A 27,174-nucleotide genomic window follows, 5' to 3' on the forward strand; every position below is an offset into this window, starting at 1 on the left:
GTAGGAAATCTGAGATAAATTTGCTGCTCGGCTGGGGGATAGTGGCGGGTTTCAGAACAGGCTGTTATGTAACTCCTTTCCTTGTAGCTGTATGTTTTTTTAGTGTAATATGCTGTTCTTGACTCTTGTAACATGAATGAGATTTGCCATGCCTGGAAACCTTATCTGATAAATGTATAAGCCGTTTGGATAGAGCAAGGGGTAAGCAAGGACGCCAGGGCACTGTTTGGGAAAGGCAGGTGCATACACATCCATTCCACCATGTGCTTCGGTGGGTGTGTAATTATGTCTCTGAGGCATCAGTATCACCAGGGCTTGGGTGCACTGAGGCCTGATTTGTTCATGGAGAAGAATTGGAAGGCGGAGAGAATTACTGAGGTGGGTAGGCTGCACTACTTCAGGCTGCATGTGGAACGTTATATTTCGGCATGTGCCGTCCAAGGTAACCCCACCACCTACACCCTCGTAGATGGAAAATCATGTTCTGTTCTGTGCTAGCTTTTTTTATGTGACACATTCAAAGCTGGAAGCCGCCATTTGCAATTCTCAGTGGTACAGCCCATTTTGCCACTTCATTCTCCTGTATATGACCATTTACACACTGGGAACTTCACTGTTCCAGCTTCCGTGCAGTAACACAAATTGGGGGCAAATGAGGTGCACCAGGCCAAATGCTCCCCCATGTCAGTGCAGGAAGAGGTAGGGCAACCTGCCACAACTAAAACTCCAGCCTGTAGCCTGGCATGAAACCTCCAGTGCATAAACGGTCTATAAGTCCCAGACCAGAGGCCTGGTTCATTTTCTCCAGGAGTGAGGAGGAGTTGTAATTTCAGCCGGACTCTAGGCTCCACTTGAAGGCTGGCAACTCTGCATGAAATGATAAAACTATTCCTGGACTATACCACTTCAGGTTGCAATTGGATGTGTATCTGTTGAATATGTCCCCATGAAGGATATGTGTGTTTCCTTGCAAATAGAAAACTAGCAGTCCTGTCACTTGCTGTTCTTGTTTTCTTTTTGCTGGGGCCTTCTAACATAGGAGAATATCCCAAGATGTAGATCTCTGTGCCTCCTCCTGTAATGTGAATGGTGCATTATATTCTACTGCCATTTTCCTAATCAGTAGTAGTAGAGCTTGGGAGGGGGATATTTTTAAAGAGAGGCTGGATAGCCATCTGATGGAGAGGCTGATTTTGTGAAGCCTCAAGAGGGTGGCAGGTTACAATGGATGAGCGATAGGGTTGTGAGTGTCCTGCACAGTGCAGGGGGTTGGACTAGATGACCCAGGAGGTACCATCCAACTCTTTTTAAAAATAACTAACATCCTATGACAATGAATAGGTGGACAAGCGTGCAGGCGATAAGATGCAAAAGGTTCTATTCTAGGCAGGAGGCAAAAGTGTGGAGAGAGGAAGCATGGCCTGCTTCCTGTTTCTCTCCTGAATCTTCAGTGTATTTGAAACAGCTTTTATAAACAAACAGATGGGTGCATGTAGTAGGAGTGCAAAGACGCAGATACTTTTGTTTTAACTGGGTGGGGGTGGGGTTTATTCTGGGGAGATAGTAATATTGCTATTGAAAGCTGCCTGCTCCCCCTATTCAACCACACAATCTGAAATAGTGCTGTTGGGACATAGTGATACCTACACACCAGTACTCAAGGGGTTCGGTCATTCTGCAGATCATTTCATGGTCCATATCCCCGGAATTCAGGAAAACAAATGGGATCAGGTGGTAGTTTCATAGAACAGTATTGTAATATTTGGTTTCAGGGGATAATGATGAAATAAATTGAAGGGAGGAGGGATGTTTTTATAGTGCTGATGTCAGTGCCTCTAGTTATAATTTATTTTGTAGTTTTTATTTAGCAAGATGTTTGCCCTGCCCTTCTGCCCTTACATGATGACACTGGTAATGCTTTTGCCTAAAGAAATCTGTTTTATCTGAGCATTGTGCAACTAACAGTCCAAGCCTGCCCTAGCTCTAAGGAAGGGTGTGTCAATCTGTGTGTGGATTATAAAGTATTGTATAGATAGAAATAAGGTAAGCAGCAGCCTGAAGTTGCATATATTTTCCCAAGATCCTCTGAGCTACAATTATATTACAGTAGTTTAAAAAACAAAATACTTTATATGCTTTACACACAGTGAGGACAATGATGATGATCCCTCTCCTTTAATTCTACAGAAGGAGCATCACCTGTAACAGCTCCATGTTTCTGGACCATTATAAATATGAATTTGGATAATGTTTTGAATATTAGAAAAATGACATATACTTTTCTTCAAGAGTTATTATTATTTTTTATACAGATTAAAAGGGGGGAAGGTAGAACCAAGAGAAGACTAAAGAAAAAATAAAGAACAAGGATCCAGTTATTAACTTCATTCCAATAATTTTTTGTCTCCAGCCAACCAGATCATAAACTATAGTATGATCTGTCAATATCTGTCAAGATCTGTCAATATCTACCAAGCTTACTTGTTAGGATTGTATAATTAAAATTAATTCTACATCTGCTTTCTTTAATCTCTAAAACTGCAAGTCGTCCAATAATTTTTTCTCTTTCCTGCGAAAGTCAATCAGAGGTTTTGTATTAATCATAAAGGAATTGTATCTTGAAGAAGTATATAGGCACATGAAAGCTTATACCTGGAATCAAACTTTGCTAGTCTTAAAGGTGCCACTGGACTGAAACTTTGTTTTGGTTATAAAGCAGTTCTAGCCACTGTAGCCTGACTTGGCTTGTTTGTGTGTATTTTGGCATTAAAAGCTTTATATAGCGTGTCAGCAGCCATTGTGTGCTAGACACATTTCATCCAAGGAGTATGGTGTCCAGTTCTTGATGCTATAGTGCAGGGGTAGTCAACCTGTGGTCCTCCAGATGTTCAGAGTGTTTGCTGGCAGGGGCTCATGGGAATTGTAGTCCATGAACATCTGGAGGACCACAGGTTGACTACCCCTGCTATAGTGGCAAGGCTGAGCCTTATCTTATATCTCTTATTTCCAGATGCTTACAAGGCCCACGTGGAAGGGTTCTTGGATGAAACTTTCCCATACACCTGTCTCAGCTTCTCTTCTACTTCTCCCATTTTACCATCAGAGTGGTCTGACATCTTTCTGAATTAAAAATGAACAAAAATGGCTACCATATAATATTTTGAATACCAATAATAATGACAATAAGCAAGTGGTAATGATTCCATGCAGCCGCAATCACCACTGTGAATCTAAACAGGTTTTGCGTTCTTTTCCCCCCTCCCCGACCTTAATAGTTCTCAGAGGTATGAGAAGAAAAAATACTTTGAACATATGGAATGTTCTTGCTAAAGTCTTTAAACCTCAAAAAGAATAAGTGAGGCTTGTGCTTGTTAAAGGGTAGGATTTCTTTGTACTTGCTGCTTTTCTTCCCTCTTTTCCTACACACCTGCAGCCCTTGTGTATCATACCGATCAATCTTCCCTCCCCTAGATCTGCTTTATCTAATGACTTTTACAAATATATGAAGCACCCATATTCACTATGTTGTTGTTTGTTGTGAAGTCGTGTCTGACCCATCGCGACCCCAGATAATGATCTTCCAGGCCTTCCTGTCCTCTACCATTCCCCAAAGTCCATATTCACTATAGAGAAGCAATTTATTCTTAGAATGAAAATTTTATTTTAGCCCTGGATTCCAAAGAGCTTTTCAAAATCTGATTCTCACCTTTGTTTTCACAGGTAACTAAACAGTGGTTTTTGGCCAGGAATCTAGATTTGTAGACTTGAAGATCCAAAGTCTTCCGTCAGCCTGCCGTGGACCTGGTGCCTCTCTCTCAAAGAAGAGCTGGACGGTTACTGGGATGCTTGGGCTCATATAGGGAAGCTCAGCATCATGCCTTATGTTCTGTGGACCTTTTAAAAAACTATTAATCTTTCCTTCTTGACTACGCCAAGCAGCTGGGATTCAGTCCCTAAGCACCAAGTCATCATTTGTTTAATTGATTGCATATTCTTGAATGGGGCTTCATCTCCTCTCCATTCCCTTTCAAAGGAGTGCTATTCCCAGTAGCATTTATCATCATTAAAAGACTTTTTTTAATGCACCGTGGGATTTCTGAATATATTTTCATTTGTTGGGTTTTGTTTTTCCTTACTGCTTCTGTGGAGTTTATCTTGACAAGTCATCACACACATACACAACACTGTGATGCCTTCGTAAATCAAAGGAGCAGCTGCCCTTGTTCATGATGGGGCGAGAGCAGGAACTGATCCAAGCTGTGAAAAATGGAGATGTACTTGGTGTGCAGAAATTGGTGGCTAAGATCAAGGCGTCCAAAACTAGTGAGTATTTTCTTATATATTAACTCAGTTATTCATTCCCCCCACATGATTTGCCAACACCCCCCAGAGGAATTGCTACATGGCTGGTACTGAATTTGGAGCAGGTGCAACTCAAGAGATACAGAGCAATTTGGCTCCTGGGATAAAAGTAAGAAACGGCAGGTGAGTTCGGAACATGGGCAGGTTCAGTGAAGGCTAAGTATTAATAGGAATGCAGGAGGCAACTGCTGAAGGAATGTGAAAGTCATGCTACTTGTCTTTGGGACCAAGGGAAGAGAGGCCAGGAAACATAGGGCTTATTGTTTTGGAGGTACCAGTGGGATAGATCTTAGCTTTGTTTGTGTGTTTGTTTACCCCTCTCCCCTGAGGCTCAGGGCAATTCACATGGAACAGGAACAGGAACAACACAGTAAAACTCAGTAACCATGTCAGATGAATAACAATTGGGATAATAACAGCAATGAACAGAGAACAGTAATTAAGAACTTCAATATTCTAATAGCTAAATGGTTGGTCAGTGCAGGGCATTTGAATTCATGGGAGGGAGGCTCCAGGGCCCAGTGGATGTTGTTAGTTTCTGTCAACCTCAACCAAATGCCTGGCAGAAGAGCTCTCTTTTGCAGCCCTGCAGAATTGTTCCAGTTCTCTTCTGGGAGCTTATCCTCTGGGAGCTCTGATCTCCTCTGGGAGCTCATTCCACCAGGTGGGGGGTGGAATCAGATATAGCATGTGTTTCTGCTATCTAATCCGTAAGAGTGCTGAAAATCATTACAGTAGATAGTACTGGTATTGTATTTCATATGTTATTGTCCCAAAGATTAGACACTCAAGTAGCTAAGGAAAACTATTGACTCAGTTTTTGGATACAGTTCACTGGCCACTTTCCACCATAATGTTATCTTTCTGACCCAAGTGTGGTCATCTCCATGCCTATCTGCAAGCATACTTGTTGTTAGGAGAGGGAATGTTCATGGCTCAGTGGTGGAATATCTGCTTGGCATACAGAAGGTCCCAGGTTCAACCTTCAGCAGTTAAAAGGATCAGGATATGAAGACCTCCACCTGAGACCCTGGAGAGCTGCTGCCAATCTGAGTATACATTACTGTTGTATACAATACAATACTGACCTTGATGGACTGATTCAGTATGAAGCAGCTTCATGTGTTCATTGATGTTGTCCTCTGGGCTCTACTCAATGCAGCTGCTGCTCCAGAAGTTATCAGTTAAGAATCTCTGGGTGCTCTTCTGCATTGCTGAGTTCCTCAGTTGCTTTCAGGGGTGGTGCATAAGAACTAGGAAAGATGCATAATCATAACTCTCTGTTGCCATTTGCAAGGGGATACTGTAACAGTGTAATCCTTAATTGAGTTACACCTCTCAGACTAGTGAAGTCAATTCGTGTAGAAGGGTGTATCTATTTAGGACTGCACTGTTAGCAATAAGGGGTGTTTTCCTGGCTGAAATGGCTGGAAGCAGAAGATCGTAAAACAGGCAATAGTAACATACCATGAAATGTATATATGTATGTAGGCAAGTCATATCCTGTTTTTCAGCAGCCCAGGTGGCTAACTATAACAATTTATAAATACACACTAATAAAATCAAACTGTAAAACAAGCTCCACTACTATCTAACACCATCAGAAGAGATGAAAAACCAAACGGAGATAAAATCAACCAATAAAGACAGTAGTGGCAACATCTTGGGGCAAAGATGTAGCTGACTCAACAAGGCATGCAAAGCAGGAAAAAGTTATGGGCTGTGGCTCGCAGAATTAAGCATGATTATTAGGGAGAAAAAAATAGCAACTGTTAAGCAAGAGAGCAGAAGGTAGAGCTAGCAGTGTAAATAAACATCCCTGGTGATGAATAAGGAAGCTCTGTGCATATGTGTTTATGCAACATGAAACATGGCGAACCAAGGGAAAGAGATGCAACTTCCCCAAATATACCTACTTTGGGGAATAGGTTATGAGTTCTTATTTGAGAATGGCCAGGAAAGAAATGGTTCAAATTCAACTTGAAACTAAAAGGCATTGGCATTCCCCAAGAACAAAAGTTCAGAAATTCAGAATGTTCTAGAACTTGGATAATCTAAAACAAGGGATGACTCTATGGAAATAAGCAGTGACTTTGAGCCTAACAGATGCCCATCAGTGCCCCTTGGATCTTTCCAGATTGCTTTGTGCATTCAGGGGCAAAGGCAGAAGCTGTCAGAACAGGGAGTGGAGATGGCCTTGCTTCTGTCATTCTGCACATGGTGGAACAAATTTTGAGTCCAGTGGCACCTTTAAGACCAACAAAATTTTATTCAAGGTATAAATATTTTTGTGTATGCACAAACTTTGCTGGTCTTAAATGTGCCACTGGACTTTGTTCTGCTGCTTTGGACCAACATGGCTACCCACCTAAGTATATGGGTGATAGATGGCTATGGTTCGCAGATGGTTTGTCTTGTCTTGAATATGTAAAATATTTCTGATTGGCTGATTGGGAAACATTATGATGACTGTAACTTGCCTACTACTTTCTGCCTTGCATCCATTGACTGTTCATGTGTGCCAGTGCCCTCTGGAAGATGGTACTCATTTTAAATGTGCTCTGTGTTGCTGGTTTTCATCTGTGGTGTTGCAGTGGACAGAGAGCATCTGTGGATATGGTCATCTTTAATGTTTGTTGGTGGTATGGAAGATTCTGGGCATGTATATCTGGCGTAGCTCTGTTAATTCAAACCATTTTTTAAAATCTTGATAAATTCGTTTGTGAGCATAAGAACAGTTCTCTGTGTGTGTGTGCGCATGTGTGCACACATGTCCCACATCCATATATGCATGCTTTTTAATAGGAAACAGCAGCCAGATTGGAGACTGAGAAAATGAGAAGATAAAGACTTTTGTGTCACCAGCAGCATATATACCCCTTGTTGGGCAAAAGCTGTAGGGCATCAGCTTTGTTATTGTTGTTATGTGCGAAATCGTGTCCGACCCATCGCAACCCCATCAGCTTAGTATAGTACTTAAGGAGCAGATGTTTTTGCTACCTCAGAAGCTGTAGCTGGGGAAACAGGTTTGTTTCTTTTGATATCCCTGAACATAAGGCAGATAACATCCATTCACTGTACTTTCCAGATAAAGTTGTACTGCACAGAATTCTGTTGGAGAATGCCAAAAGGGGGTGATGGGCTAGAAGGGCACTGCTCACATAAGGGATCTGGGTGAGACTCCCCCCCTCCCCCCAAATAATAAAGTCTGGGGAAGATGGTATCAGAAAATCAACTGTGACTTGCAAATATCGAAGTGTAAGTAAAATTTCAATGCTGGAAGTAAAGGTGATGAATTTATTACATCATTATTAGTTTTGCATCTCACACATACTTCTTGATGAGTTGAATTAGGGACCGTGTTGGAAAGAAGATACAGAGTTTAGATGGTAGCTCTTGTGAAACAAATAATAATAATGGAAGTTGTTAACTCTCTTAAGAGTGAGGGAGTTAAAGGGAAAGAAAATAACATACAGCTTGAGGCATATGTTGCATGTTGACTTAGTGATCTTAGGAGGGCAGGAATAAATTTGGACTTCCTTCTATATCTAACCTGGGGTCCCCACTCTTTTTGAACTTGCAAGCATCCAGAATTTTGACACAAGATGGCGGCTGCAGCCACCAAATAGCTCTTGTAGGAGGTGGATCAATAACAAAAGGGCTGCTACAGCCTGCCTTCAGTCACACGACAAAGATCCGTGAGTTGTTGTGGCAACAGCTACTGGCAAAGCAATTAATAAAAAATCTGTTCAGCCAGTCAAATTTCCAATGTCCCACCCCACCTGGTCTTACTCACTTTCTAAAGACACTGGGTCACCAGGGATGGTGGACCAATAACACCTGTGGGCACCATATTGGGGGGCCCCTTACCTAACCACCAAAGAAGAGGTATGCATTGAGGATGCTCATGGTCTATTTCACTCTAATGGTCCTTCCGTTGCCAATTAGTTTGTTATCCATTTTGATAAGTGCAGCACTGTAGCCTCTTGGAAGCTGAATGTTTGCCCCTTCCTTCAGGAAAGCCTTCTGCTCCTGACTGTTTGAGATGCTTGTTCATCTCCAAGATGTGCAGAGCAGAATGTTAGCCACATTTGCCGCTCATTAAAGCGCCTGTTTCCATATGACAGGCCGTGATGCTGAGTTTTCTAAAATCCCTCTAAGAGTCCTTCTGCTGTCTCAGTAGATTCAGAGCTGCGTCTCTCTGATTAGCCCTCTGGGATCTCGTGTGTCTAAAAAAAGTCACTGCACGTAACCAAGAATCAAGCGCCAGTCCCAACAACGGGAATTTTGGGGACACGTCGTTTAATATTCAACGGGCATATTCTATAGCAGTGCATGGGTTGCAAAGTGTAGCTCTGCAAATGGGTCACAGCACCTAGTATTGAGTGGTTCTGTGGAAACTGTAGGCAATCTTTTATTGGGGGGCAGTAGGGAAGGTTGCATTTATTCCTGCAGCTGTGTTATAGGCTGGGGAAGCTTCTCTGCTTTTCATAATGCAGCTGCAGAAAAAGGGGGCTTTTTCCTGCACCTTCTCTGCAGAGAGCCCTCTTGACCCTGCTGAGTTGCCATAGGAGCTGTCTCAGTAGAAGATTCTGGGGTGTTTTTTGTTTTTTAATCTTAAAAAAAATCTTTCTCTTCTGCCTCTCTCAGCGTTTGAATGCATAGAGTTTAATTGAAATTGTTAAACGACCCGTCAGGGCTTTGGCCTTTCTCCCTGATGATCAATCGCTTTCTCCGCTGGACGCGCTTGTTAACAATGGGCCAGTTGGCTGGGCTGGGGGTGAACGCGGTAGCCCCAGAAGAGAAGGGGGGGGCAGGGCTGAGCTTTGGATTCCTGGGGAAGGAGGAGGAGGAGGTGGCAGCAGCAGTTGGGGGGCTATTGTCTTTTGGAAGGACAATGTCTAGGGAGCCCTTTCTCAGGGGGAAGGGAAAGTTTAATTCAGCTGGCTCAAAAAAGCAGGGGTCTGTCTTATCTTTTGCTTGTTATCCCCCAACTTAACAAAGGCTGCAAACAGAATTCAGCAACTTTTAGAGAAGTAAGAGTCAAATAGAATTTTACGGCACCGACCAAGAATGCGGAAAGGAAGACTGGGGGTATCTTTTCATGCCTTTGTTGTGGCGTTTACATCTACCAATGAATAACAGTGACTCTCAGTGAATCGCTCTCTTTATATGGAAAAATGTACTTCAGTTTTGCAGTGTTTCCAACTTTCAGCTTCCTGGTATTTCCTCAGTGGTAATTATGGGAAAGACAAGGAATGATAGGAGGAGGGATTACTTTGGAAATTCTCCTTCTGCAGAGTTCTACAGATTGTTGAGAAATTGATTGAGCAGGTTGATCCCTTCCCCCATACTTCTAGAGTATATTCCGTTCTCATCATGCTTTTTTGATGGGGGAGAATTATATTTTGTTCAAAAGTCATATTCATCTGCATTTCTAGGGAATCTCTTGAGTATGTAGACACCTGTGAGTTCTCAGTGGGTGGCCTAGTTTTGCCTCTGATTGCAGCAGAGGCCGACTATTTCACTATTAAAAAGAATGAGGAATTCTATTACATTTTGTATCTCTCTTATTCTCCAAATGATGGTGGAGCAGTATCTACCATTCAAAACATGGAAATGGAGTTTATTCTCTGTGGACCAAAAGAGAGAAGGCCTGATGATTTCTGAGCTGTTATCTTTAAGTGCCTAACCAAAAAATTGTTTTCAGGGGGAAAATATTATACTAGCAGTCTAGTGTCTATGCTCTATCTCAGGGGTAGTCAAACTGTGGCCCTCCAGATGTCCATGGACTGCAGTTCCCATGAGCCCCTGCCAGCCAATGCTGGCAGGGGCTCGTGGGAATTGTAGTCCATGGAAATCTGGAGGGCCGCAGTTTGACTTCCCCTGCTCTATCTCAACAATTTCCATGAGTAGAACGGCAATTTTGAAGCTCAAGAGATTTTGCTGAGGGCTGACAGTTAGATCTGAGAGTGTCCTCTGGCTGATAAATTAAATTCCTAGTAAAAGAAGGGTAATATCTAGGCAACACAGACTGAATGCCTAATTTTAAAATAATGTTTTGCAGAGCATAAGGCTGACCCTCCACTCTGTCCATAATGCAAGGAGTGTCCCTTCTACCATACTGGGAAGGAACTTTGGGAGGCAGTACCTTTTGTATCCTGCCCATGTTAGCAACTGACACTGGGAAAGAATGTGAGCAAACCACAATTAAAAGTATTACAAATACTTACAAGTTCAAGAAAGAAGGGAACTTTCAGGGGGTTTTTTCCACACATTAAGGCATTAAGTATAGCCCTAAGCGTACACTTCCCAGGGAGTTTGTTGCAGCTGTTCATAGCTCCCTGGAAAAGTTACATGAATGCTATCCATGTTTCCAAACAGAGACCTTTCCCCCCCTTCACACTTTGTTTTCTTAGGTGTCACCCCTAAAAAGTCTGTTTGCCTTCACAGCCAACATCTGGGCTACAATAAGGGTGTCATACATCCTTATTTAGCATACTCAGGCCTGGATCCTATGGCATTGCTCCCCTCTGCTATAGTGCCTGCTTCCTCTTCCACTACTGCCTGCTCAAGGTCTCCCTGAAAAGTATCAACTTTGTGCAAACAGAAGGCCCAGTGGCCAAGGACACAAGCACCACAACAGAAGGCAGCCTGGGCATCAGCCAGAGAGACATGTTCAGGGAGCGATGTCATAGTACTCAAGTTTCCTACATTCTCAGATCTTTCCATGAGAAAGCTTCCTTACTTAATTGCCTTAGGATTTCTGTTTTTAAGCAGACTTGTTGGGTGTCTTTCAGGCAATAAAGTTATACTTGGGTTGGTGGCTGTGGGTTTTCTGGGCTGTGTGGCTGTGGTCTGTTAGTTTTAGTCCCTGACGTTCCACCAGTAATTGTGAATGGCATCTTCAGAGCTAGGACATGGCCATAGTGAAATATCAGGAACTAAAATTACTAGACCAGAAAATCCACAACAACCAGTTGACTCCCTCTGTGAAAGCCTTCAACAATTCATTTATTTTTGGTTGACTTTTCATTTATTGCTGCAGCAGTCTATATTATCAATTCCCTTGCTTTTTATCCACCATATTAACTATTGTGCCCTATCTTAGCCATCACGGTATCAGATAGGGATCCATTCACTCTGGATCTCCATGACAGGAGGCACCTAAAACTATAGAATCATAGAGGGAAGAGATTTCCAAGGTTATCTAGTCCAACCCCCTGCACAATGCAGGAACTCACAACTATTTGCCTACCCACAGTGACCCCAATTTCATGGCCAAGTGACCCCCCCCCAACCACCAAAAATCTCCAGAATCCAGCCTGGCCTAGAGGAAATTCACCTACCATTTGCCTATCTCTTATTAGGACAGTGATTTAGCAGAATATATTTTTATAAATCCTAAAGTTCCCAGATCATTCAGTAGTGCTGTTTTGGTTGGAAAAAGTGTTCTTGGTGAACAGTTAGGTAGCTTGAGAACCTGTTCTCAGCGAAAGTTAGATCTGGGCATAATGGAGGGGCGCCTAGGCATTTCCTGCCTTCTCTCTAATGTCCTTATCAGTGACAGGTGGAACTGGAAAGACTGGGGGGCTCTCATGGCCCACCTAGATATTATCGCAACCACAGGTTATACCTGTGGGTGCCACCATTTTAGGTGGAATTTTAACCATTTTTAAAAAGGCCACAAAGGGCCACTCCTGTTCAGGCCTGTAGAGTGAGGAACCAGGCCATCTTGTTCTCCCCGCAGCCTTCCAAGTATTGCCCCCCTCAGCTGTTTCAGTACTTGAAAATTCATGGGGTAGGGCGAGGCAAGATTGCCTTTGGGTCCTTTCATAATCGGGCTCTAGCAGCATTTTGTAAATGGTCAAATTCTTCCCAAAGGAATATCCCAGAACTCATTTCTGCCCTCCTGCCCTTCTGTAAGCTGGCACTGTAGGAGCCACTGAGTTCAGTGGCACTGACAATAGGCATTAGCTTGCCCAGTGCTGCCTACTAAACTGGAGGCAGCGGTATATTACCATTGCCAATGAAGGGTCTGAGCCAAGTGGCTACGGAGGCTGGGTTCTGCTTGCTCCTGGTCACGAGTGGCCCTCTAGGGCAGTGGCCTATTGAGAAATGTCCCTCTAAGTTTAGTGGATGGTCTGCCCACTGCCTCCTATAAATCTGTGATATATGATGCCCATCCATGCTTCTTGTACATGTCTGCCACTGGCGGCTTAGAGACCAGATACCAGCAGATTTGACCCAGTCATGAGAGGTCACTGACCTCTAAGCTAGGATGACATAAGATGTGTCCTAGCTAAATAATAGCTCTATGTGCAGGTGAGACTGATTATTCTGCTGCAAGTATGGTTGCAACCCAACCTGTTTTAGTTTTCCCAGCAGTTTGTTTGATTTTTTGGGGTGAGAACCTACCTTCCCACAAGCCATTTGTATTGAGTGTAATTTATGTTGTGTTTTTTAAAATTCATGCGAGCCACTTTAGATACAATTATTGTGAAAAATCAGGGTAAGAGTTTAATAATGCGCCCATAAGAACATAAGAAGAACCCTGCTGGATCAGTCCAAAAGTCCTTCTAGTCCAGCATCCTGACTCACACAGTGGCCAACTAGTTCCTCTGGATGGCAGACAATAGGGCATAGAGGCCAAGACTGTTTGTCTCTGATGTTACCTCCTGTCTCTCGGATTCAAAGAATTAGTGCCTCTGAATGTGGAAGTTCCCCTCAGTTACCATGGCTAGTAGTCATTGATAGACTTCTCCTCCATGGATCTAATTCCCTTTTAAAGCTGTTAATTCATGTAGCCATCGCTACATCCTCGGCAGCAAAGTCTACATTTTAATCACTTTCTGTGTAAAATCGTATTTCCTTTTGTCCATCCTGAACATCAACTTCATTGGATGCCCTCAAGTTCTACTATTTTGGAAGAGGGGGAAAAATGTCTCTTTGCCAACTCTTTCTACCACAAGCATAATTTTATAAACCTCTATCATGTTTCCCCTTAGTCATCTATTTTCTAAACTGGAAAGTCCCAGACTCTGCAGCCTTTCCTCATAGGAAAGTTGTTCCAACTCCCTAATCATCTTGGTTGCCCTCCTGTATACTTTTTCCACCTTTGCATTGTCCTTTTGGTGATATGATGACCGTGTCCAGAACAGGACACGGTACTCCAAAAAAGACTGCACCATAGATCTATACAGGGGCATTATATTGGCCATTTTATTCTCAAGCCCTTTCCTAATCCCTAAAATAGAGTTTGCCTTTTTCACCACTGCAGCACACTTGGTTGACACTTTCATTGAGCTGTCCACCACAACCCCAAGATCTTTTTCCCTCTCAGTCTCAGCAAGTTCAGACCCCAGTAGCCTATACTTGAAGTCGGGATTTTATTTACATTTTTTAAAAGCCCAGATGAAGACTGACCATCGTGTTTTTTCTCCAGGTCTCAGATGTACTGAGTGTATCCATTTCCCACAATATCTGTGCTTTGCTGGGCTGGCCCCGTGGAACGCCTGAGAACCAAATTTTTTAATCACAGAGTCAGCAAAGATGGCAGATTCTATCTGTCAAAACTTTGGTGGAACATACAGGCTTTTGCTAGCGTTGGAGAGTCAGAATTTTGTTTGTGGGCTCAGGATTTTTTTATTTCTCATAGATGCTATTTAAAAAAAAATCAGTTGTATTCATGTGCCTATGAATTCTTTGGCGTGAATAAAACAGGAAATGAAGAACAGACACTGGCAAACCACATAGCCTACCTTGCATGATTGATGGGCCATAAACTGCTAGCACAGATTCTTCTTGAATCAGACAAGGATATGGGAGGATATTGTTGCCAAAGAAAACAGTGGTAGATATGTGTGTTTGGTGGTCTAATATCCTTTTTCTTTGCTTCCATGTTCAGTTTTCCTAAGTCTTACCTTTGTAGGCTTCTACTAATGGCATATTCCACCTGCCAGAGACAAGGAAGAGTAACCTAAGTTGGGGGGTGGATCTGGAAAATTAGATTTGTCTGGTGAGCTGCACACTGCTGATGTCTTGTGTATGTTTTTATGTTTTCCCTTTTCAATGTCCCTTCTCTTACGTCCCCAGTATGAAGAAGAAGAGTTGGTTCTTATATGCTTCTTTTCTCTCCCTGAAGGAGTCTCAAAGCAGCTTATAGTCGCCTTCCCTTTCCTCTCCCCACCACAGATACCCTGTGAGGGAGGGTGAGGCTGAGAGAGCCCTGATATTACTGCTCGATAGGAATAGCTTTATCAGCCCAAGGTCACCCAGGTGGTTGCTTATGGAGGAGCACAGAATCAAACCCAGATCACCAGATTAGAAGTCCACACTCCTGACCAAGCTGGCTCTAGCTGGCAGTAGTTGATCTTAAACAAGCATAATTTAATGCAATCAGGTATATGGAAAGTAACAATAGACAGTTGGATATTTTTTCTTCCCAAGAGATGGCAGTCCTTACAAATAGTTTGGCAGCTCCGGCAATTTTTGCATTGTTCATACCTCAGTCATGCCAACTTGAGCCCACCCACCCTTGGCTGAGAATGAGTAGCTGATTGCCTTTGAAACCATGGCTCATTCCTCATAGAATCCCCCTGCATCATGGCCTTCTGTAAAATTATTCCACTGGTGTGTGGGGAGCCAGGAATGCAGTAATACAGCATCCCTCTATGGGAGTCTGGCTTGCTTTCCTACTGCAACAGGCTAGAACTGCCCACTGCTTCATGGGGGTCAAAAGAGGGACTTAATTCCCTGTTTCCCTGTGATAGCAGCCGTCTCTCCCTACGGAGCCAGTGGAGACCACTAGCGTGTGGGGTTTTGCTTGGAGGGGCTCTCGGTCCAGAGGGGAGAGACTGCATGAAGTGCCATTTTCTAGGTTAAACAGGCCCCCTAAGCAAGAGAAAGGAATAAGGGACTTACAGTAATAGGTCACCTTGTCCTTGAGACAGTCAGGGCAGGGCTCCTGCGTGGCACATTTGATGTGTTTGATTTTGTCCAGATTGCTTGTGTTTAAAACACACCCAGTCTATTGAACCCTTGAGCTGTATATTAAAACCATGTGACTGTGAGCCCCTCTATTTACATTAAGGATAAGGACTAACCCCTCCTGTGTAAAGCAGTTAAATCTTTATGCTTTATGTTCCGTATAGGAGAGCTAATCTTTGACACAGGGGATCCCGCACACCCTTTATGTGAGTAATGTCAACATTCCCACAATCAGAAACCCCTTCGTCTCCAAGTTTATGGGAAAGCTAGGGAACAAAATCTTCAGGAAAGAGTCCAGATAGTGTCTGAAATTGCTATTCTGTGAACTAGGTCTTATCTCCCCACTTCTCTGCTCTCTGGGGCCCTCAAGCTGACACTGGCCGAGTCGTGTGCCAGCAGTTGGGTTCACTTGGCATTCTCTCTTACGCTAGGATCTCAGGAATCTCAATTGCCTCCTGTGGTGGGCAGGGTCCTGCCAGCAAAAAGGAAATTCAAGCAGCTGATAGAAGTCAGTTTTTAGATGCATGTACCAACTTCCTTTACAGGCTGGCAGGGAAGGGGGAGGAAGAGGTGGCAATGAGGGCTCAAAAATAGCCCGAGAGAGAATCAAATTAATGTGATTTCATCCATTCCTTCCCCCAAATTACACTTTGAGCCTGGATATAGATGGGAAGAGCCATCTGTTTCTGTCTTCTATTTCCCACTTCCTTTAGGGATGCCAGCCTCTCCAGGTGGGACCTGGGGATCCCGCGAATTACATCTCATCTCCAGACTACAGAGATCAGGTACCCTGGAGAAAATGGATGCTTTGGTGGGTAGACTCTATGTCATTGTACCCCCACTGAGGTCCCTGGCCTCCCCAGACTCCATCCCTAAATCTCCAGGATTTTCCCAACCCGAATCTTGCCACCCTATTTATTTATTTGTTTTATGTCGCAATTTATATCCTGCTGCCCTCAGCAAGCTGGCTTGCGGTGGGTCACACAAAAAAACCCAATAAAATATAATATTGACCCATTAAAACACCCATTAAAAACCCCTATGGTGGCGACAAATCAATTCCCATGGTGCTAATTTAAAACCAGTCACAGGGGGAACCCTGAGCACTGACCCTTCACCTACAGCTATGGCTGGCTAGTAGGGGTTTCCAGGCATGATCCTAACCCCTATCTCCTGCCATTGTCCAGTGGGGACCTGACAGCCCTACCTTCCCAGCTTAACTGTGCTGCCTTCCTCATGGACTAGACTTCCTTTGATGGGCCTAGAGTCATCCTTGCCCTATCCCTAGCAAAATAAGATAAGCACCTGAAGCACACAGTTTAAGTGGACTGAGTGTAAGGGAGGGGCTAGAGGAGAAAATGTGAAGTGTGTTTAGTGTGTGTGAGGGGGGAGAGGTCTTCACAGGCCAAGTTTGCTTGTGGTCATCTTCTTCACATGATTCATCTCTTTTCCTTATCTAATCCAAAGTGGAGAGCCTGAGTGTAGTAGTCTGAACTCTTTCTTGTGTATTGCTTTCAATGGAATGTAATAGAATGACCTTCATTGTGACAAGCTGGGAGCAAAAGAAGTACTTGTGGGATGTCATACCTCTCTGCATTACAGGAAGAGATGCATTCTGTGCATTGTAGCATCTCTGTCAGTGGAGTGGGGGAGGCCATATTATAGGTGGGTAAGAATTCATGCATATGAAAACTGCTGGAGTATGCAAGCTCTGTAATGTGCATAAATATACAAAGAATGCCATGCAGGGGACACTGAAGATGTGAATTTACCATAGAATAGGAACTTCCTGATCTTTTTTTTTTTCAAATAATCTCCTCTGGTGTCCTGATTGGCTCATTTGGAGACTTCTTGCTCCTTTGAGCACATTTCCTCCCTGCTTGCCTCCAGAAGGAACAGACAGAATGAACAGAACAAACCAGATTGCTTGGGCTTTCTCTCCTTTCCTCTATCTTTTTTATTATGGTTTATTAAATTTATTAAATGTATTAAATTTCTAGTTCACCTTCCTCCTTGGATTTATGGATTACATGGTAGGACCCTCTAAAACCCCATAAAATCCCCAATCTTAAAACCAAGAACGTCAGATGGTAGAAAAACCCTCCAGTCCTCCCCACAGTCATCCACAAAGGGTGCATCTGATGACACAGCATAGCCTGAGGGATAGCCCAGTGATCTCAAAAGACCTGGCCTCAACCAAAGACCTGGTGGAAGAGCTCTGCTTTACAGGCCCTACGGAACTTTGGTAGCTCTGTCAGGGCCCTCAGCTCTCTTGTGAGCTCAATCCACCAGGTCAGGGCCAGGAATGAAAAGGCATACCTCTCTGGGGCCAGGGACCACCAGCAGATTAGTACCTGCAGAGTGAAGAGCCCTGCAGGTGGCATAAGCAGACAAGCTGTCCCTCAAATATGCAGGGCCCAAGCTGCGGATGGCCTAAATGTCAAAACTTAAACCTTGAACCTGATCCTGGCCAAGACTGATATAACCAATGCAGCTGACTCAGCACAAGCTAGATGTGGGTCCTCCAAGATGAACACCAGCTGGAGTTTCCAGGTCAAGGACAAGGGTAGACCAGCGTAGAGCGAATTACAGAAGTCCAACCTAGAGGTGACCATAGCATGGATCACTGTGGCTAAACAGTCCGGAGGCAGGTAGGGTGCTAGTAGCCTGGGCTGGTAAAGATGGTAAAATGCCATGCGCGCTACCCCTACGACCTGCTTCTCCATTGGCAGGGAGGCATTCAGGATCATCCCAGATTCCTTACTGTGGGCGAGATGTTAAGTTGAGCCCCTGCAAAGATGGGGAGGTGCACTTCCTGTCCTGCCCCTTTCCTGCTGAACCACAGGACCTCCATCTTGGAGCCTGGCCCCAGCGAGACGGTGGGACAATAACTCGTGATCAACCATGTCAAACGTGGCCAACAGATCAAACAATACGAGTATGGCCGATCCGCCCCTATCCAGCTATCTGTACAAAGTTTGTTCCTCTTCAGAATAAATTTGTTTTATTCTTTTAAGCAGCTTGGTGCTGGGCATCTCTTTGCAAAGTTAAACTCTGCCAACAATAACAGTACCCCTTCCCTGGCACCCCTAAATTGGAGGCTCCATCACATGTTAGGGAGCAGTTGGGAATAGCCAGGTACTACCTCTCAAAAGGTATGTGGACGATGATTGTGAACAATGGTTCTCTCAGTATGTGGACAATGGTTGTGAAATATGCTAATAAAAATTATCTATGATTGATCCCTGTACTGTAAGTTGTGTCCAATGGAGCCATCAAAACAACAGGCTGTTCCTTAAAACAAATATTCAGCATCAGTCTCTTGGTGTAGCTTAAATTTGCCTCATGAAATCTGCTTAGCATCTTTTGGGTCTTTTTATCCGAAATAGTTCAGCTTGGTGTAGTGATTAGGAGTGCAGACTTCTAATCTGGCGAGCTGGGTTTTATCTCCTGCGCCTACTCCACATGCAGCCAGCTGGGTGACCTTGGGCTCACCAGAGCACCGATAAAAGCTGTTCTGACTGAGCAGTAATATCAGGGCTCTCTCAGCCTCACCTCCCTCACAGGGTGCCTTTTGTGGGGCGAGAAAAGGGAAGGCAACTGTAAGCTGCTTTGAGACTCCTTCTGGTAGAGAAAAAATAGCATATAACAACCAATTATTCGTTTAACCATCTTTGAAATATATGAATTACTAAAAGGGAAGATAATGATAAGCAGGACTAAAGTTTATTTTATATACCACTGTGTAAGTGCGAATCCAACAACTCTCTCAAAGAGTGAGTGTGGTGTCATTAGAGTGTCGTTAGTACCTGGGAGATCCAGATTCAGGTTTCCACTCTGATGTGGAATCTTGCTGGGTGATCTTTGGCAAGGCACTCTCTCTCTCAGCCTGATCTACCTCCTAGGGTTGTTGTACAGATAAAATGAAAGAGAGAATTATGTTTAAAATAACTCCTTTGGGGAGAAAACCAGGGTATAAAAGCCTAAATAGTTACATTTTAGCCCTAAAAGCATAAGGAATGCCTTGCTGAATTGCAACAGCAGCTGGAGCCAACTATATGGTACATATCTGAGGTATTCTGTCTCCAGAAGTCGAGATTATCCTTCGGTGCTCCCACTATGTCCTGACTTTCCAGCTTGAAATCTTACTACATGGGTGAGATTTTTGGGTCACCACTTTGCTGACACCGGGATACGGGAGACAGCTTTCAAATGGCTGAACTCCATTCTCCAGGGTCACGGACAGAGGACAGCTATAGGAGAGAGAGTATCTAGCTGTCATCAGCTCACTTGTGGGGTCCCACAGTGAGCGGTTCTCTCCCCAGTCCTATTCAACATCTTCATGCGCCCTCTTGCTCAGCTGGTGCAGAAGTTTGGGCTGGGATGCCATCAATATGCCGATGACACCCAGCTCTTCCTCCTGATGGATGGCCACCCTGATTCTCCCCCTGAATCCTTAGCCAGATGCCTGGAAGCAGTGATGAGGTAGATCAAACAGAGTCGTCTGAAGCTCAACCCTATGGCTGGGCAGGAAGGGTCCAAGCGAGGAAGCATGCCTACCCAACCTGTATGGAGTGCAACTATCATTTGCCCACTCCGCCAAAAACCTGGGAGTGATCCTTGATGCCTCCCTTTTCATGGAGTCACAGGTCACAAGAGTAGCGAGGCAGGCTTTCTACAACCTATGCCAAGTCAAGCTACCAGCGCCCTACTTGGCCCCAGAACATCTAGCCACAGTGATCCATGCGACAATCACCTCTAGACTAGATTTATGCAACTCTCTCTACACAAGCCTTCCCTTAACCTTGATCCAGAAACTGCAACTGGTCCAGAATGCTGCAGCCAGGATCCTCACAAATGCACCATGGAGGGCACACATCTGGCCAGCACTCCAACAACTCCACTGGCTCCCAGTTGAATTCTGAATCAGGCTTAAGGTTTTGATAATCACCTTCGAGGTGATGCATAGTCTGGGCCCAGTGTACCTGAGAGACCTTCTCTCTGGCTATACCCCCAAAAGAGCCCTATGCTCTGCCACCACCAACTGGCTGAGGGTACCTGGCCCCAAAGAAGCGTATTGGGCCTCAACCAGGGCCAGAGCTTTCTCTATCCTGGCCCCCATCCTGGTGGAACAAGCTCCCCAAAGATATCAGGGCCTGCCTGAACTCACACAATACCATAGGGCCTGTAAAAGGGAGCTGCTCCACCAGGCATTTGGTTGAGGTAGAGCAGCCAAATAAATTCGCTGCCCTCCCCCACAGACCAACCAAACAACACTTGCTGGTCCCCAGTCACCCCTCACAACAATCTAAATCCAAACTGGCCCCCCAAAGGGTTCATGTTAGAAGTTATAAAAGTTATCGTTGTATTATAAACTGTTGTAAACGAGTTGTTGACTTGAAACCCACTGTTACGATTATTGTATTATTGTCATCATTCAATGTATACCTCCATGTTCTATGTAAACTGCCCTGAGCCTTAAGGGAGGGCGGTATAGAAATATAATTTTTTTTTGAAGGATCAGAAGAAGAAGAGTTGGTTTTTATATGCCGCTTTTCTCTACCCAAAGGAGTAGGAGCTAGTTGCGTGTGGGAGAGTGCGGAATCAAACAGGCTGCCGCTAGTGAGAAACGTCTCTAGTCAAGTTCCTGAAGAAGTGCTGCTGGTCAGAGTAGACATTATTGACCTTAATGGACCAATGGTCTGACTCAATAAAGGGCAGCCTGAGGAACGGGTCCCTGTAGACCAAATCTTTCTGGCCCAGATTGATTAAAGCAACAGTCACAGTTTCCACGGCAGAAACTACGTTAGTTCCCAAGGACTTTATACGAACGTTTCATGAAGCTGAAAGTCATGGAAGAAATAGGGTTGCTTCTCTACCATTTGCTATGGGGAGGGTCTATCAGGAAGGAAAGGCGCAGGGAACGCTTCCCATACATCATGTTCCGCTTTATTATTGAATTGCATCTCCAGTTGACAGCACCTCCTGTGGAAGATAATTTCCATCTGGAATGGGCTTTCTGGAATGTTTGGTGCAGTGCAAATTAGTCCCCGGTCAAACTTGTGAAAAGAGTCAAATCTGCCAAGTTACTTTATATGTTCATATTCCTACAGTGTTTGTGTTTTTAAAACAACTCAGCCTGCCTTGGCAGGGGGCCATTGCTGGAATCGCTGCTAGTGAAATACATCATTAGGAGTCTGAAAGCACAAAAATCTCCCTCGCTCCCTCCCTCTCCTCAACGCTGAAGTCAAAAGAGAGATGGGGCGTAATGTGCCTCCACTGCTCTTTGTAAGGGTTGCAAATTACACCCCCCCCCCCCAGCTTATTTTGGAGCCGGAGTTCTGATGGGGGTAGCACTTGGTAGGTTTCAGCTCCACCTGCATTAGTAAGCTTTCCCGCAGTTCATAAGCTTGTCTGGAAATGCCCACTGCCTCCCGGCGACCGCTCTCACTTAGCAATCCAATCTCCTGGCAGAGGTGCAGATGATATCACCTCAATCAAAAGGGCTTAAAAGAAAGCCCAGCAAATTCACGTGTCAGGCAGGGATGTGCGTGCAGGGAGCTGTTGGCAGCCACTGATAAAGAGAGAGCTACACACTGGTGCCATTTGACAAGAGATAGGGAGACAAACAAAGCACCTCGACTTCCTCTTTGCATACCAGCGTAGGTTGCTGCAGAACATGTAAGGTGATAGTGCAGGTGCTTGAGAGCCTTGTACACATAGCCTTTCAGTGATCCCATCTGGTACATTTGGAAGACAAAAATCATCCTGAGACAAAACAGTCAGTGTGTGATTTCAGCTGCAAAAATGCACCAATGAAATCCGCAGTCCTTTCTGTTGTCCTGGAGAGGAGCTGCTGTTGTGGAGAGTGAGTGCTAAAGCAAATATTGACAGACTGACCTGACGCTGAAGGCCCCAGAGTCAAGCTGCCTTGGGGCAGAAGTAACCCCATGCTTTTGCAGAGCTGTTCTTGGCCTCCTCGTTAGTAGAAATAGTTGCACAGTATTTCTGGCCCTTACGTCTGCAGGATGAATGTCACTGTCAACTCACAACAAACTCCTGTGGTAACAGTAGAGAGAGGCTGGTCTCAGCTGCTCCAGTGCTTACCCCACTGCTTTGCCATTTGTGCTGGCAGCATAGGAGATGTGGAGCAGGGATAGATAATGCATGGAGTTCTTGTCACTTGATGCTTAGTAAACTTGTAGGGTGGGAAGCCGGTAAAGTGAGCAGCTTGTATATGTGGGTGCCATTATTGCCCGCTGTCCCATTATGTCTTTTGCTTTGTGAGTCTGAAGATGTGTATTTATTTTAGGGATGCCAGTGTTCAGGTGGGACCTGGGGATCCTCTCCAGTTAGAGCTAATTTCCAAGAGTCAGATCAGTTTCCCTGGAGAAAATGGCTAGTTCAGAGGATAGACTCAAGCATTATACAACACTGAGGACCCTCCCTGCCTCAAATCCTGCCAACTCTGAGCTCCACCCCCAAAATCTATGGGCATTTCTCAACCTAGAGCTTGCAACCCTGCCTCTTTAAAATATTTGTAGACTGCTTTTCTGGCAGGTGCTCAAAATTGTTTCCAGTTATACAGATAAAAGCAAAACAGATAAAAATCAATTATTAAAAAAATAAAATAAAAATTGAATTTTAAAAATTTAAATCAGATTTTTAATAATGCTTTTTGAAGAACAATATACCTAAAGATAGTTTTCTATTTAAGACACATAATAGTCCAAAGGTTATTCATCAGGAAATATGGATTCGTTTTTAATTATGTAGCATGAGGCTGTATATGCATGCAATGTTTAACTTATTTCATAAATGAATCCCGGTAAACCATTCACAAAGTCAGGCTTTCCCAAGAGTTTTCTTAAGATTATTTGAGGTAAATTTTCTGTCTGAAACAGCCTTTCTCCACGTTTTTTACTTTTGGGAAGCCCCTGAAACATTTTTCAGGCCTTGAGAAACCCCAGGAGGGGTCCAATTGTGCAGAATATGGTTGGGTAGCATAGCTGTTTATATGCCCACCTGGGGCCGCTCCCCTCCCAACCCCCTCCAGGCCCATCATTGGCCACTTGGAGGTTTGTCATGACCATATATGGTTATATCACCCAACAAATGTTTAACAATTTTTTTTATATGTATAAAAATTAATTAACTCACACCCACTTGGGAAACGCTTCCCGGGCTGTCAAGAAGCCCCAGAGTTTCACGAAACTCTTGTTGAGAAACCCTGGTCTAGAAGACATTATCACAGATGCTTGGTTTTGCAGTTCTCAAAACTGTGAATTTATGTCTGCAGAGATAATATGCCTCCTCTTCACAGCAAAAATTGTTATTAAATAAACATACAGAATTGTGGAAAAGACCTTGATCTCATTGTTCCTCTCAACATTTTAGTTAAATAAAATAATTTGTATTATTAAGGTAATGATTATTTTTCTCCTTACAATGAAGTACAGTAGACAAGTTGTCAAAAAATGAACAATTAGCCTAATAAAGTGAAGATAGTTCATCTTGCAATAATTTCATAATTATCTATGTATTTCTAATAGTACACTGTAGACCAGGGGTAGTCAAACTGCGGCCCTACAGATGTCCACGGACTACAATTCCCATGAGCCCCTGCCAGCATTCACTGGCAGGGGCTCATGGGAATTGTAGTCCATGGACATCTGGAGGGCCGCAGTTTGACTACCCCTGCTGTAGACAATGTAATGCGGAAGTCGGGGCTCACAGTTTTATATCGCGTTTTACATGAGTGCCTTATACTGAGGTGAGTATCAGCAGAACACCGTTGTTTGCGTCAATGGGCAAAGGCCAGAAGTGTATGCGGTGCTTTGTCCAGCCACTGAGAGAGCTTGACTGGAGCACCTTCCTATTCCCACTTGATTCACTTTGGAGCTGAGCTTGGCTGGGGAGGTGCTGCACTCTGCCAAGTATAGGACAGAGTCCAGCCCAGCTACCTCTTTGAAGGGAAAAGGGCCCGGGGGGTGGCGGCTGTGTCTTCAGGGGGCCCTGGCAGTGCCACAGGGAAGGATTAGAATCAGAAAGGAGTTGGAAGGGGGCCATACAGTCCATCTAGTCCAACCCCCTGCTCAGTGCTGCTGCTGCTGGTTGGAAAGTGAAGGAGGAAGCGGGTGGTGGAGGATTGAGTGACTATGAGATCTCCATTGGACTAGAGTGGTTGCCCCTCGCCCAGGGGAATCTGCTTCCAGTTCCTGGATGCCCCACCTCAATCTCCTCTCTGTGCAGGAATGCAGAACTGCTGGGAGAAGACTGCAGAAGAAAGCTCCCAGCTGCTTGGCTGGATATAATGTAGTTAATCAGGATTGTTTATAATGTGTTCTAAGCTCTGACTGTGTTATAAACGACCCTGCATGGAGCCTCATTATATCGAGTTGAGAGTGTATAACCAAATCAGTAAGTTTTAAAATTTAACTGTAAAACTGATCTGAAAAGTTATTATTCTACACATGAAACCTTCATTTGTTTGTAAATTGTAAGATTAAACCAGCAAGAATGAGTCTTTATATAGAAAACCATGGTTTAAATCTAGTTTTACTGACTAGTGGTTGAACTAGGGATATAAATCTATTTGACTTTAATCAACAACACCCCGCCCCCCCCCCGTCAGCTCAGCAGCAGATCAACTTCCAAAGGCCAAGATCTGCAGAAGTTAGAATTCCTTAGGCTACCATTCCAATGGACTCCGGGGAATGGTAGAGGACAGGAAGGCCTGGAGGATCATTGTCCATGGGGTCGCAATGGGTCGGACATGACTTTACACCTAACAACAACACCATTCCAAAGTACTAGGGCTGTCCTGTGCTGAAACAGCCCTAACCTCCTTTAGTACTTGGGACTGTAGGCAGCCTGGTTCTCATTCCGGGAGAGGCCACCTAGCAATGTGGGTCTGAGGCTGTTCAGAGCTTCAGCATTTGGAACCAGCACTTTGAAAAGACTAGTCAATTAGCAGCACATGAGGGAGTTTCAAGCAAATACAGATGAAATCGGGTGGGAGAGGTAACATGCAGCAGAAGCCCAACTGTTCCCACGTCCCCCCAAGCTGTCCCTTGAATGCATCCTTGGATTTCTCTCTATCGAATGCCAGGAATTTCCGCTTGGTATTATACCATGGAATGTACTCTATAAAGTACTAGAAAAGAAAAGTATCTGAATAAATAAGCAGCCTGGCTTAGCATTTAGAAGAGACATGCCCTAACTTTCGTTCTGCCCAAGAATGGTTATTCTACAATAACACCCATCCCCATAAACCTACTTTTCCAAGGTTCTCTGAATCTTCAAGCATTTGAGTGAACTGATTTATCCTGTTAGTTAGGGTCGCCAGCCTCCAGGTGGCCCCTAGGGCTCTCTCACCATTATAGCTAATCTCCAGATGAGTGAGATCAGTTCCCCTGGAGAAAATGGCTGCCTTGGAGGGCAAACTTTATGGCATTATATCCTGCTCCTGCCCATTCTTGGCTCCACCCCCAAAGTTTCCAGGTATATCCCATACATTGGGTATGGAGGGGCACACTTAGGAAGCATCCAACATATAATACCTGGAAGACAGGAAACTTAACAGCACAAAGTAAAGACGTTTAGGGAAATGTCATTTATAATACTCGGGTGCCTTTAAAACTTAGCCAGCTTGAAAGACAAAAGAATTTGTTGTAGCTGGGTTATTGCTGGCCTGCGCATGAGCAGCAGCCTCTAATCTGGAGAGCCGGATTTGAGTCCCCACTCCTGCACATGTAGCCAGCTGGGTGACCTTGGGCCAATTACAGTTCTTTCAGAGCTCTCGCATAGATTGCCTGTTCTGGGGAGAGGAAGGGTAGGCAATGATAAGCCACTGAGACTCCTTTGGGTAGTAAAAGAAGTAAAAGAAAAAAACAGCTCTTTTTTTCTTCTTCTTTGGGAGGATCTGACATTGGCAGTAGTCGTAACATGTTTTGCTTTACGAAGTGTTTGGTTTCACCATCACCTGCATGGTGCTACTGCACCCCCCAACCTTCTTGCCTCTTCACAGCTTTGCTCGCCCGTTCAGTTCCTCCCTTGATTAATTCAGAATAGGGTGTGAGATCCACCCAATAAATTACTGTGTGATTGGGAGTATGTTGCTAACATTAGCTTAACAAAAATAAATCCAAGGCGTGATTTGATATGTTCACCTATGAAGCAAATTAGATATTGTCAGCTGTGGGACAGTCAAGGGTACTAGCATGTGTGCAGGACTGCCCATCGCTATTATAGGTTAAGGGGCTTCAACACTTCAGTTAACATATGGGAACTGTGTAATAATAGTAGTAATGGGGGCTAGGCAAGTATAACTCTCCCAAGAATTGCCGTACTTGGTCAGACAGTGATGTATTGAACAAGATATCTGATTTCTAAGTGTGGTCACTACTGGTTAATTCTAAGACATGTTGCCAGAAACTATCCATCTTCTATCTCTCTCTCTCTCCCCCCCCCCCTTTTTTTTTTCTCTTTCATGTAGAACTATACAGGCATCTTGGCAATGAGATAGCATCCCCTTACTTCCCTGGCTAGTCAGCATTGATAAACTTATCCTCCATGTCAAAGTCTGCTCCAGCTACAAACACAGCTGCCGGGTTGGTACAAAACATACAGCAGTGTGATTCAAAGGTCACTGGGGCCTTGGCAGAGAAATGGCTGTTTTAAAAGGACCTGTTGCTTCTTGTCAGTTTAATCCAGTGTCACTAACATTTCCTTGTAATGAAATGGTAAATCAAGCTCCACTTTTTCTTCACATTCATGATCTCCTAACCTGTCTCCTTTTAAAGCTAAAACAAATAGTAACTG

General features: G+C 44.2%; 1 protein-coding gene across 5 annotated transcripts in view; it reads left to right on the forward strand.

Annotated features, from left to right (window-relative positions):
• CASKIN2 (CASK interacting protein 2) overlaps window positions 1-27,174 on the forward strand; it is a 110,811-nt gene that overhangs the window by 11,725 nt on the left and 71,912 nt on the right. For all 5 annotated transcript variants that reach the window (XM_077327830.1, XM_077327831.1, XM_077327829.1 and 2 more), the window contains exon 2: window positions 3,721-4,323. In XM_077327830.1, the coding sequence (XP_077183945.1) occupies window positions 4,227-4,323 (97 nt within the window). In that variant the 5' untranslated portion in view covers window positions 3,721-4,226. The remainder of the gene's footprint in view (window positions 1-3,720; window positions 4,324-27,174) is intronic.

The sequence above is a fragment of the Paroedura picta genome, chromosome 3 (genome assembly GCF_049243985.1).
Source record: "Paroedura picta isolate Pp20150507F chromosome 3, Ppicta_v3.0, whole genome shotgun sequence".
Lineage (NCBI taxonomy): Eukaryota > Metazoa > Chordata > Lepidosauria > Squamata > Gekkonidae > Paroedura > Paroedura picta.